This window comes from Danio rerio, chromosome 19 (assembly GCF_052040795.2).
Source record: "Danio rerio strain M-AB ecotype USA chromosome 19, GRCz13ab, whole genome shotgun sequence".
NCBI lineage: Eukaryota > Metazoa > Chordata > Actinopteri > Cypriniformes > Danionidae > Danio > Danio rerio.
In genome coordinates this window covers 15,073,183-15,085,401 of record NC_141039.2, presented here as the reverse complement: position 1 = coordinate 15,085,401, position 12,219 = coordinate 15,073,183, and the positions used below count along the sequence as shown (strand labels likewise).

The window sequence follows — 12,219 nt, the reverse complement described above, 5'->3', positions numbered from 1 at the left end:
GTCAGAAATGAAGCGCTGTCTCTTTAAATGAGTGAAAAGCGGGTGTCAGTGGCGAAACGGCGGCTGACTGTTGACCAAAAGAGAACGGGAACTGATCGCCTCAGAAACACAAAGGGACGTCGCCATCCAGCACTATGAGCATCAAACTGTATTACACCACCGTCACTGCATCTCGAGAGGTGAGAATAAACCTGTGACCGTGTGGATTTAGAAAGTACGCGACGCTTCCGAGGAATGCAGAGTTAAATGCATATGAAATGGAGGATTATAGGCTTGTAGACACACCCAGCAGCTACGTTAACACACATCCAGACACATTTAAACGCTAATGCGATGGAAAGAACGTCCATTAACTCATAATTAATGTGTTATTGTAGCATTCAGACGTTTTAAGCGAGTGCAGAACGCGGTTATTTATTGATTTGTGATTCGTAGAGATGCTGTGGACTCGATGATGGTGTGCACTGCAATTGTATTTGGAGCGGAAGTCATGTCTGTGTTGAATGTAGTTAGTTTGGCTTTCACTAATGATGCATGAAATGTAGCCTTTGTGAACTATTTGTTTTGCACAAACGTCTATTTGATGTGGCGGGTTAATAGAAACGTCAGGCTTCAATCCTGTCCACATAAAGTGTAATATCGGATTGATTGAACTGCTGCATGATGCATTGCTGCACATCGGTTATCAATAGCAAGAGAGTGCGTTATGATTTACGACTCATCTTATTGCATTTGGATAGTCGTGGGCCTACAAATCAAGCGAGTAGCTGGAAATGTCGAAAATGACTGTCTATTTCAGTTGGGTTATTAAAGTTATGAAACAAGCAGTATACTTTTGTTAAATATTAGTTTTGTTATAAAATTGTTTATTCCAAGTGGAGAAGCAGGTTGCACTTTATGGAGGCTAACGTACCATGTTAGATCACATGACTAGTCATTTTATAAAGTGTACTTTTAAATGACAAATTACATTTAAATACTAGTGTACTTTTTTATTTGTTTATGGGCAGTCAAACCCTTAAAATATGAGATATGGCATATGACATACAAATTCATATTTGGATTTAAAGTATGTCATATATACAGTTGAAGTCAAATTATATTTAACAGGGCAAGGAAATTTTCACAGTATGTCTGAAAATATTTTTGTCTCCTTGAGAAAGTCTTATTTGTTTTATTTTGGCTCGAATAAAGGCAGTTTAAATTTTTTAAAGACCATTTCAAGGTCAAAATTATTAGCCTGTTTAAGCCAATTTTTTTTCCCGATAGTCTGTAGAACAAACCATCATTATACAATAACTTGCCTAATTACCCTAACCTGTCTAGTTAACCTAATTAACCTTGTTAATATCTAGTAAAATATTATTTACTATAATTATGGCAAAGATAAATGAAATCAGTTATTAGAAATGAGTTATTAAAACTATGATGTTTAGAATTACGTTAAAAAAATCTTTCCGTTAACCAGAAATTAGGGAAAAACATAAACGGGGGGGCTAATAATTCAGGGGGTCTAATAATTCTGACTTCAACTACTGTGTGTATACTACTGTGTATATAACATACACAACCAGGGTGCGGGGGATACATCCCCCTCACTTTTAGAGACGAACCATTTAGAAACCGGTGATTAATAGTTATATGAACATAAACTTTTCTATGTCATACAGCTGTCCCCCCCATTTTAAAATGTTTGCTACGCCCCTTGTATGCAAAATATATTGCACATTATTGCAAAAGTGGCTTTTGAGTATTTATTTATTGTTTGTAAATGTGTAATTTAAATGTATGTCAAGTGTGTTAGGCACTTAAATATGTCATTTTCATATATTTCCCCATACAGATCAGATTTCTATATATGGTTGCATTTCAAAATGTAATCAATTTGATTGCATTCATATACATTAGGCATAGGGTGGTATAAGATTCTTACGGTATGATAACCTTGGATAAAAAATATCACGGTTTCACAGTATTGTGATTACTGCTCTAATATGAGTTCTTTTAAAATGTCTGGGTAAAAAAAAAAAAAAAAAAAAAACTCTTCCCTAAGAACACAATACGTTTTATGTTTAGAAGCATTTAATACTGTATATGTTGAGGCAGTAAACGTGTCAGGCTAAATAATTTAAATGAAACATTAGCTATGTTTGCATCCAAAAATGCGCAAAACTGGAAAATATCATAAAAGTCGTGCAAATAAAGCAGCGTTTCCATCCAATGAGTCAAAGAGAACAAAATAGTCACTTTGGCTGATTAACTGGTGCCAAATATCAATAGAAAAAAAAATAGAATTTGCTACAGTAAGAGAAGCTGCGTGAATCTTTTCCTTATTTAATAAATTACTTGCACCTCAGAATACAAGTGCCGACACACAATGGACGTTTGGTGGGATTTGAAGGTGCGAGACGCACATAATTACACAAAATAATATAATAACACTAATACTAAAACAGCTAAGGTGTTTTAGAATGACTAAAACAACTGTTAACTAATGTTTTACAATGTGCTCAGCCTGCTGGTTTGTCCATTCACAGACATTTTTATCATCAGATGATCTTTTATAACAAAATCGGATGACTTTTTAAATGCTCATACTGGAATTTGTTTGGTAAAAGTGTTTCCATCATGATTCATGCTCATCTTTTTTTATCTAATAAAAGGTTTATTCTACTTGGTTATGCGCAAGTTTTTTTATGCACATTTTCAAAATGTATGTGCATCTTACCTTTTCCATCAACCAATTTTTTATGCGCTTATCCAAAATAAAAAAAATAGTTAGATGAAAACATAGCTATTGACTTCTGCTGGCTTCATTTGTTTTAAAAACACAGATTTCTTTACAGTTTCAGGGTGTCCGCGGGGTTGTGGAAGGTAGTAAATAAAATTTGCCAAAATTATGGGCATTAAAACGTATTAACTCGTCAGATGACGTTTATTTACTTGTTATTACATTTCCGAGCCCAATATTTTTAGATAAATATTCGATTTGTGTTAAATGCAGGCCTTACTTCCAAATTTTGTATGGCTTTATTTATATGTTGAGAGTAGGACCTGGGTGCCGTCATGAGAGGAAATAAACTGGGTACCCGGCTGGCTTGCTGCCAACCATATAGGCGAGCTCGCTTTCGTTCAATAATTAAAATTAAACATAGGGAAATGCAAGTTTTCGGATCTCTGGCTGAAGGACTCAATATTTTAAGACTGGCCTATGCCTGTAGTTGGCAACAGCCGTGAGGCTTATAGCCACGTCTGCAAGAAGACGATTATATTGGCGCTATATTGGTTCTTATTAGCTGTCAACCACTCAAGGCTTTCCGCTGTCAGATGACAGGGAGCTTTTGTGATCGCGGCAAATGCAGAGATTATATGGTAAATGTTGATCCGCCAGCCGAGATCAATCGAGTGTTTTTGAAGAAGCTGCCCGAATCTTGATGCGTTATTTACTGCGTGTTCAGCGCAAATGTCCGCTAAATGTATAATCTAACACTACACACATCATCACCAAACAAGCTCGCCTTTACTGAGTCTGAACTGAAACTACGGCTCATGACAAAGAACGGTATCGCGTGAGTGGTCATCGCGAGAATCCTGCTTTGCCTGCTCCTATATTAGGTCGGCTGACTGGCCTGCTTTCCACAAACGCAGACAAATGAAAATCAGCACATAACCAGACTGAGCATTAAATATGACATAAACTAAAACCAAAACGTTTAAAGAGTGATTGTAGCGAGACTTTTCTTCCTTTCTTGTGTCCATTCTTTCTTTAGGTGTATATTATTTTTCTATTTAATTACTGACGATAACTGCTTTCAGCCTTGAATTGAATGATTTATTATAATCTTTCGTTTGTTTTGTAGCAAACATATTACTTATTAAATTAACATTTTTTGAAGGTATTAAAAAAGGTAGTAAAAGCTATTAAATTCAACTTAAGTTAAGTTCTGTATATACCCTGAATTTAAAACAGCATATTTGGATACATTTTCTGGTGGAGATACCGTTGTCCTAAAAACAAAGAAAAAAAAAAGGAAGTGTTAAAAAATATATATGTATTTTATATGTACTGTAGGAATGGTATAACATACAATTTTGGGGGTTTTAAAACCTTGAATGTTCCAAACCATCCCATGCCTAATGTACATATAGTTAAGCACATGCACATTAATACAATTCATTGTTGTCCACTTTTTTTCTATTTTACAAAAGTTTTGAGTTGTATTCATTTAAAATAGTTGCGATACCCTCTAATTCTTTCAATTATGCGCTTGCCAACAGGCACTTCTTGTTTTTGCTCTTTTTCAGCAGTTTATTTTCTTCCATTTTAAAGCAGGGTAATGTTTAAGTTATAACTTGTAACGTGCCCAATTAAGGTATGGTTTCTGCAAGTGTGATCCAGCTTCTTGAATACACCTTTATCGTACATTGCTCCATTATTAATCATCAACTTATTGCTTGTAATAAAACCACTCGCTGTTCAAAGCACAAAAGTGCAACTATTCATGCAGCCTGTGATTTAATTTAGTAGCTAAAAGAGATAAGAATGCTTTGGTTGTACTATTTATAATACATTTCCTGCATGAGTAAATCAACTTCCCCATTAATGTTCACACATAATCATGCGACTTATTAGGAAGTACTATAAAGATGCATTTTAATTTTAGCATGCTTTTTCATGTCCCAGTGGGATTGTCAGTTATTTTATTGAATAAATGTGTTTTACTGTCTTTATATTATATTTGAATATATTAATATTTATACTATGCGTCTTGTGTATCTTTTGGTCTCTTCTGAATAATTATAGTGGTTTGCTTGTAAAAGTATCAACTGCTTTACCCTGACAACCTCTTTTTTTTTCTCAGGTCAAGTCTCAGCAGGCAGAAGTGATGCGTATTTTGGAGAGTAAGAGCATCCGATATGAGCTGATTGACATCTCGGTGGGCGGTGCGATCCGGGATGAGATGAGGAGTAAATCAGGAAACCCTACAGCAATCCCACCTCAGATATTCAATGAAGATCAGTACTGTGGGGTAAGCTTGCAAAATGGTGTCTTTTAATTTGAATTGGCTTATTAATAGTTTCCTAAACTAATGATCTCCATTACTAACCCTTAAAACATTCCAAATTGCAGCTTATTTTTTTCATAGATGCTATAATACATTCATAAACCACTGCGTAAAAGTAACCATATTTTATTAATTGATAGTGTTAAAATACCAATCAAGTATAAATACAAGTATAAATCTTAATACATGTTTTGTACCTTTTTTATACACTGACAGTTGTCTGGTTTCCAGACAAACAGTTGTGATGAGAAAACCACATTACGAATCATCACAAGCTGAGTAATTGAATACTAATATATAGAAAAACTGTATTTAGCTTATTTCAAATCACTGTAAATGTAAGGTTAGACCTACATGTATTACAGTTATTCATTGTATATATTTTGTAAAAACGGCTTGACAAATAGAAACTCATCAGGTCTGCAGCACCACTAGTGTGACTGGATGCACATGTTTCAATCATCTAATTCAGTGGTTCCCTTGGTGTAGCTTTGCAATTTCCAAAAATCGTATTCATTTTATTAAACTATCAAAATGACCATATTTTGTTCATAACATACTAAAAAACTAAATAGTAGTTAATAGTATCATAGTTAACTTGTTAATAATGAACATGAAAAAAGCATGCAAATAAAAAAAATCAACCTTTCTATTTATTTATTTTTGCGACCCCTGGGGTGATTATGTTTCATTAAAGACACAGCAATAGCATCAGATGCAGCACATTGATTTTATGGCTTCAGATTAAACTTTCTGACACCTTTACGGCACTCACATGCATTTAAAAGAAATACAGGCCACAACTGAACATGGAGGATGGTCTCCAAGTGGCGTTCTCCAAAATTAATCGATGAATAAACTTGGGCCTATTAGTATGTGTGTGCAAGGTTTATATATTTCTTAGCTTCTCAGATAATATTGGGGGTCACGAGTGACTGGCATTTTTATTTCACGGGCTGAAAAGTTTGGGAACTCCTGAGCTAATGCATGAAGAGTGCAGTGAAGTGGATTATAACAAAAATCAATGGTGGTTAGTTTTAATTTTTTTGACTACATTTATTTGTTTCACTGAGGCCCGTCCACACAAACATGGGTATTTTCAAAACAGCACTTTTGTTTCTGCACTGTTTCACTGTTTGTCCACGCAAAAATAGAGTACCGGGTGACTGAAACAAAACCTTCTGAAAACTCTTAAAGATGCAGACTTTAAAAGTGTTTTGAATTGAGACGATCTAGCCTACAGATGACATATATCATCACCTCAGCAATCATAACTGCTGCCGTTAATAAACTGTAATAAAATTTGTAATGACTTTCTCAAAAGGATTTTTAAAACTTATACTATGCCATCTGAAGACAGTTCAAAAATATAAACAGTTTTTAACATGTTTATATTTTTTAAGTGAAATAAAAACTAATGTAAGTCAGAGTTTTCTTTTAAAAACATCCTGCCGTTATAAGCCCACAATGAATCTTGGGATGTTCGTGGCTGTGAAAGATTGCGAAAAGTTGTGTCCTTTGACACAGCACCATTTTAATGCGTCCTTTAAAGGATGCAGCCTGTAAAATGAGACCCACCATCTGGCCATAGTGAATATTTTCTGAAACTTTGTTGTAGTGTCCACATGAGCACACTGTAACCAGAGTTGTTTGCCTTATGATGTCAGCATGTATGCGATTTTTTTTTTTTTCCTTCTGATTGGCCAACTCTGCTGGGTATACACTATAACTGGAAGAAGATGCGAATGAGGCGAATTCCGCACATTTGCAGGAAATGCATTGCGTATTCTGGGATGGTATCCCCCCTCTGTTCTTATGTTTGCATTGACTTTTCTGCAATTTGATGTGAACCCAACATAAGTATCCTTATTTCTGCCTGTTGGTTCGGTGTGCCCTTAACATTCATCACAGGGAGTTTTTGCATTGTCATATGGATGAAGATTTTCTAAAAAAAAAAAAAAAAAACGAAAGCGGGGAAAACTACGTTTTTAAAAATACTCATGTGAAATCGTGGATTTGCTATGGTAACTACTAATGTTTAAGAGAAGCACATTTATTTCAAACTGTGATGGAAACTGACTGGAACTACCTGTGCATTAAACGACTTGGCACAACTTCCAGCCAGAATTAAGTATTTCTGCAGAGCATGGAATAAACTAAACTATTCAACAACAAGCCAACATTTGATTTCCTTTTAACCTATTATGTTTTTTATGAACAGAAAATGCATCGTAGGGCTGGGCGATAAAATTGGTATTGATATTTATTGACCAAACACCATCGTCAATAACGATTAAAAAAAAAAAAAAAAGATTCGGTGTGAAGTTTCGGTTTAAAGCGATATAGTTTTATTAAAATGTGGCTGCTGAGCGCACACCTTGGAAGGAATGCCAATAAGCTTAGGGTGTAAGTTTGTCATTTCCAATGGAGGCGCACACATGACGCTTGCATTTTCCAGGTACACCTAGTTAAAAAAAACAAAAACATCTGAACTATACTGAATGCGGTGATTGCAGGCTGATTTATGCAAGTAAACCAACCAATCTGCTTCACATTTTGTATGGAATATACTGGTAGACTAATTACCTCAGACAAACACAGCACATCCAAACACTACAGTGCTTTTTACTTTTTTCTAATAAGCCTGTATCGGAGCTGCAGCAATGGTTTGTCCATTTGTCATCCTCTGTGAAAACGGTTGTCTGGTTACAAGAGATGCCATAGAAAATGGTAAAGGAATCCACATGCTCCTGCTTGTCACTTCAGAGCACTTTATGCGAAAATTTGTGTTGTATAGCAGCAGTGAGGAGATTGTAAATAAAGGATGTAAGGCGGTCGCCAGAGAGGCTATTTTGTTTTCTTGTGCATCCCAGCCACTAGCACCCCATCTGCAAGAGTTTTTTTTAGCATAGGGGGTCAATATAGTCATTCAACTTCACAATTTGTATTGCAAAATGTATTTGAATAATGATGCTTAGTTCCTTTGCTTGAAAGCTCAGATTTGATTATTATAATTAGTTTTGTTTACAGAGTTTGAGGTTTACTGTATCATTTATTATTTACACCTTACAGATGCTGATCTACCTTAAAATTTGCTTTGATTTTTCAGCGTTTACACTTTACCATTGCACACACTTTGTAGAATTTTATTGATCAAGTTTAAGAGTCTCTTTCAAACTTATGTTTATTTTATTATAAAGAGATCAGATATTTAGTTTAAATATTTTTTTTGTTTTTGACTATTAAAACTATTTCCCTTAGTAATGTTGGTAAATGAAAATAAAGGTGTTAAATAAATCAAAAATCCTAATAATCCTAAATGTATTGTTTAAAATGTTCAAAAATTATCGATATCGAATGATATTAAACGTAATATCGTGATTTTTTTTTTTTTTTTGCAATATCGCTCTGCCCTGTGCATCAATACTCATACAATGCATGTTTGACTGTCTTCCAGAACTACGAGATGTTTACTGAGGCAGTGGAAGCAGACACAGTGGAACAGTTTCTGAAGATTGCATGAGAGCCAAACCTGGTAGCATCAACATCCTCTTCCCTTCACTGGTCCATGTCCACATTCCCAAAGGCAGGCCTGCCTGTCACCCTCTGCTCCGCTGGCGGCGCCTGCCTTCTCTTTCTCAATGCCATGCCACATGCCAAAAACAATCAACAGAAAAGCACATATTCAACTCTAGACCACCACACATACCCTCAATCAAACACACACTCACTCATTTAATCTTTTGTGTTGTTTATTTTGATTATCTTAATTATTCCTCTCTCGTGTCCTCTTAGATTCTAATGCTTGAACGCCACTAATTTGTCTTAATCTTGTTTGGATCAAAGCGCTCGGATATGTAGTATTTAGGTCAACTAATCTGGGCAGCAACCTGATGTTTATTCCAGATTGAACTAATCCACAGTCCAAGAAATGCAAGAATCATTTTGTATCCAGTAATTGCCAATTTGCGTAGATGGCCTTCCCATCTTTAGCATTGATGGATCATTTGGAAATGGTTAAGTATCCACTGGCTGGAATATATTATGTGTCGGTACCTTAAAAACACAGGCCCTAACTTTTAGCTTGATGAGAGCCAGCTGTGTTGGATGCTTTAAGCACACTGCTTTATATTGTATGACCTTCAAGACCAATTTCCATACTACATTCCTGAATTTCAGGGATTGGTGAATGTTCCATTGCGCTAAACCGTGCCAATAGATTTCTGTGCGAGTGAATTTTTCCATATAAACATTTTTCGGGATCCTCTGACACAACTTAACATGCACCTGACTTATTCCAAAGTCTAAAATAACATGTCTTAGACCAAATTATTTTCATAATAGTTAATGTCTTCACAATTATCTCCAGTTATGTTGTTGTGACTATAGATATTGTTTCAACAGTTTATTATATATTTAAATTCTACGTTTCATTATATATTTTTAACTATTTGTGTACTTATGCGTATTTGTTGTGTAATAAAATTATACAACAACTATAAACCACATATACATACACACACACACACATTCAAACTTTACATTGTGTGTAGCTCTAATGATTATTCTGCTAAATTGTAATAAAAATAATGTGAAAATACAAGAAAAAAATTGTCTTAAATATATCAATTTAATTGAAACACAACCTAAACACGTTGGCTCTTGAGATTTCAAGTTCCTTGAGAGTTAAACCATAGTTGACCAAAACCAGGATATCAAGTAAGAAGGTAAACGAAGATCTGTTGAATAGCTTTACCCAATTAGTTTGCAATACTCCCAACACATTCCTGCTGTAACCACAGAATTTCATCTCATTTCATTCTGGTAATGCACTAAACAATGGTGTTTTCGTGATCATCAGTGGGACCCTCACTTGAGCTCTTAGGCAGCTCAGTACTTCAGCTGCGACCACAAATGCATCGTCTAGTAGCCGAATTGCTCTATATGGCATAGCTGTTCCATCTAGCATCGACTGCCGTAAATTGAGTTAATTGGAGGTTGTAGCATTGACATTTCCAGCAAGTTATTCTCACGTTGGTCATATTGGTACTTTATACTGTAAACTTCGCACAGTCTTACAATTCCTGATGTGAGTCGTGGTCCCACATCTTTCTGATTCAGTTCATCTGGCTTCTGTAATGTCTGCTGCTTTCAGTTAGTCTATAGTCACGTTTACAGTCAATGCCACTGTTGTTCTCTGCAGTCAAGATTGAGGATGTGGGACACGCACGCACAAACAGCTCATGAAATGATTGTGAATCTTCCACTGTTGTTATTGTGTGTAACGATTTCTTGTGGTCTCTTTGTGCTGTAGTGCTTCGCTTTTTGGACCAACGCTCTTTTTGGCCAAAATAAAACAACTATAATTAAGGAATGAAATGCTGTTGTCTTCCAAGAAGATGGTGAAATTGTGATGTATGGGTTGAATAAAAGTGAAAAAAAAAAAACTTATTTTCTAATTTTTTTTCATTTTTATATTGCTGATATGTTTATGCTTATTTATTTGGCAGACACTTTTATTCAAACCGTAGCAACAACACACTTTAGAATTATCAGTATTTTAATTTAGAATTTAGTTTAAAATTATATTTTGTTTCAATCAACCACATCCACTAGCACAACGCAACTTATGATAAAATGTAAAAAAATATATGGATTTGTTTTAAGTCACTCAGAATGATAAGTCACTGTTTAGGAAAACATTAGGTTTACAGAGATAGCGTCACTAAAAACACCAAAACAAAACGAGAATATCGTCTCTACTCATAAACAAAACATCACTTAGCTGCAAGCTAATCCTATCAAAATATAGAAAGTTCACTGTAAATCAAATGTAATTGTAAAATGGCATTGGGTCCAAAAGTTTGACACAAAATGCAAACATTTTTATTGTGTCAACAAATACAGTTAGACAGTGTTTGAAATGTTAAACATTTGCATACAATTATGTTTTTTTTTTTTTTTTGCACTTCATTAGCTCACAAGGTCAGAAAAGGTGATGTCTCAAGAACAACAAACTACTGAAGACGGCAACAAAAAAAAAAAAAGATACAGTATGTATTATGCTAATTAGTACTTGTGTGCGGGCGCTCTCTATTTTTAATTAGTACAAAACATTTGTACAAAAATGGGGCAGACACTGGATAATAATGAAGATTTAACTCGCATGTGCCAGAAGTTTGTTCGGATGCAGATGTTTGTTGGCGATCAGATAGAGTCTTGCCTCAAAGTATACAGACAATTTTGATTTTGATTTTGGACATTATTATATTTTTCCCAAATAGTATCAGATGCTTTGTAGAAATACATTTGTGTCACATATGCAAATACAGTCACAAAATGCAGCAGTCTCATTGGCTAGAATGCTTTTTGGACCAACGCTCTTTTTGGCCAAAATAAAAGAACGATAATTAGTGAATGAAATGCTGTTGTCTTCCAAGAAGATGGTGAAATTGTGATGTATGGGTTGAATAAAAGAGAAAAAAAAAACTTATTTTCCTTTTTTTTTTTATATTGCTGATATGTTTATGCTTATTTGTTTGGCAGACACTTTTATTCAAACCGTACCAACAACACACTTTAGAATTATCAGTAATTTAATAAAAAATTTAGTTTAAAATTAAATTTAGTTTTAATCAACCACATCCACTAGCACAACCAAACTTGTGATAAAATATGTAAAAATATATTGATTTTTTTTTAAGTCACTCAGAATGATAAGTCGCTGTTCAGGAAAACATTAGGTTTACAGAGATAGCGTCACTAAAAACACCAAAACAAAACAAGAATAAGGCTCTACTCATAAACAAAACATCACTTAGCTGCAAGCTAATCCTATCAAAATATAGAAAGTTCACTGTGAATTAAACGTAATTGTAAAAGGGTATTGGGTTCAAAAGACTGAAACAAAATGCAAAAATTTTTATTGTGTCAACAAATACAGTTAGACAGTGTTTGAAATGTTTGACAATGTTAATGTTGCATCGTTTATGTTATTTATTTTTTTGCACTTTATTACTTTTTTATTTTAATTTGGAAGTCAAAATATTTCTCCTAAATAGTATCAGCTTTGTAGAATTACATTTGTGTCACATATGCAAATATAGTCACAAAATGCAGCAGTCCCATTGGCTATTGTGCTTGCTTATAAGGT

General features: G+C 34.5%; 1 protein-coding gene across 1 annotated transcript; it reads left to right on the top strand.

Moving 5' to 3' along the window:
* The first annotated feature begins 29 nt into the window (after positions 1-29).
* Positions 30-10,513, top strand: sh3bgrl3 (SH3 domain binding glutamate-rich protein like 3). The gene is made up of 3 exons (NM_200278.2): positions 30-179; positions 4,863-5,030; positions 8,524-10,513. Exons 1-3 carry the CDS (start codon positions 135-137, stop codon positions 8,587-8,589), a joined length of 279 nt encoding a protein of 92 aa, NP_956572.1. The 5' UTR covers positions 30-134; the 3' UTR covers positions 8,590-10,513.
* Positions 10,514-12,219: the final 1,706 nt, after the last annotated feature.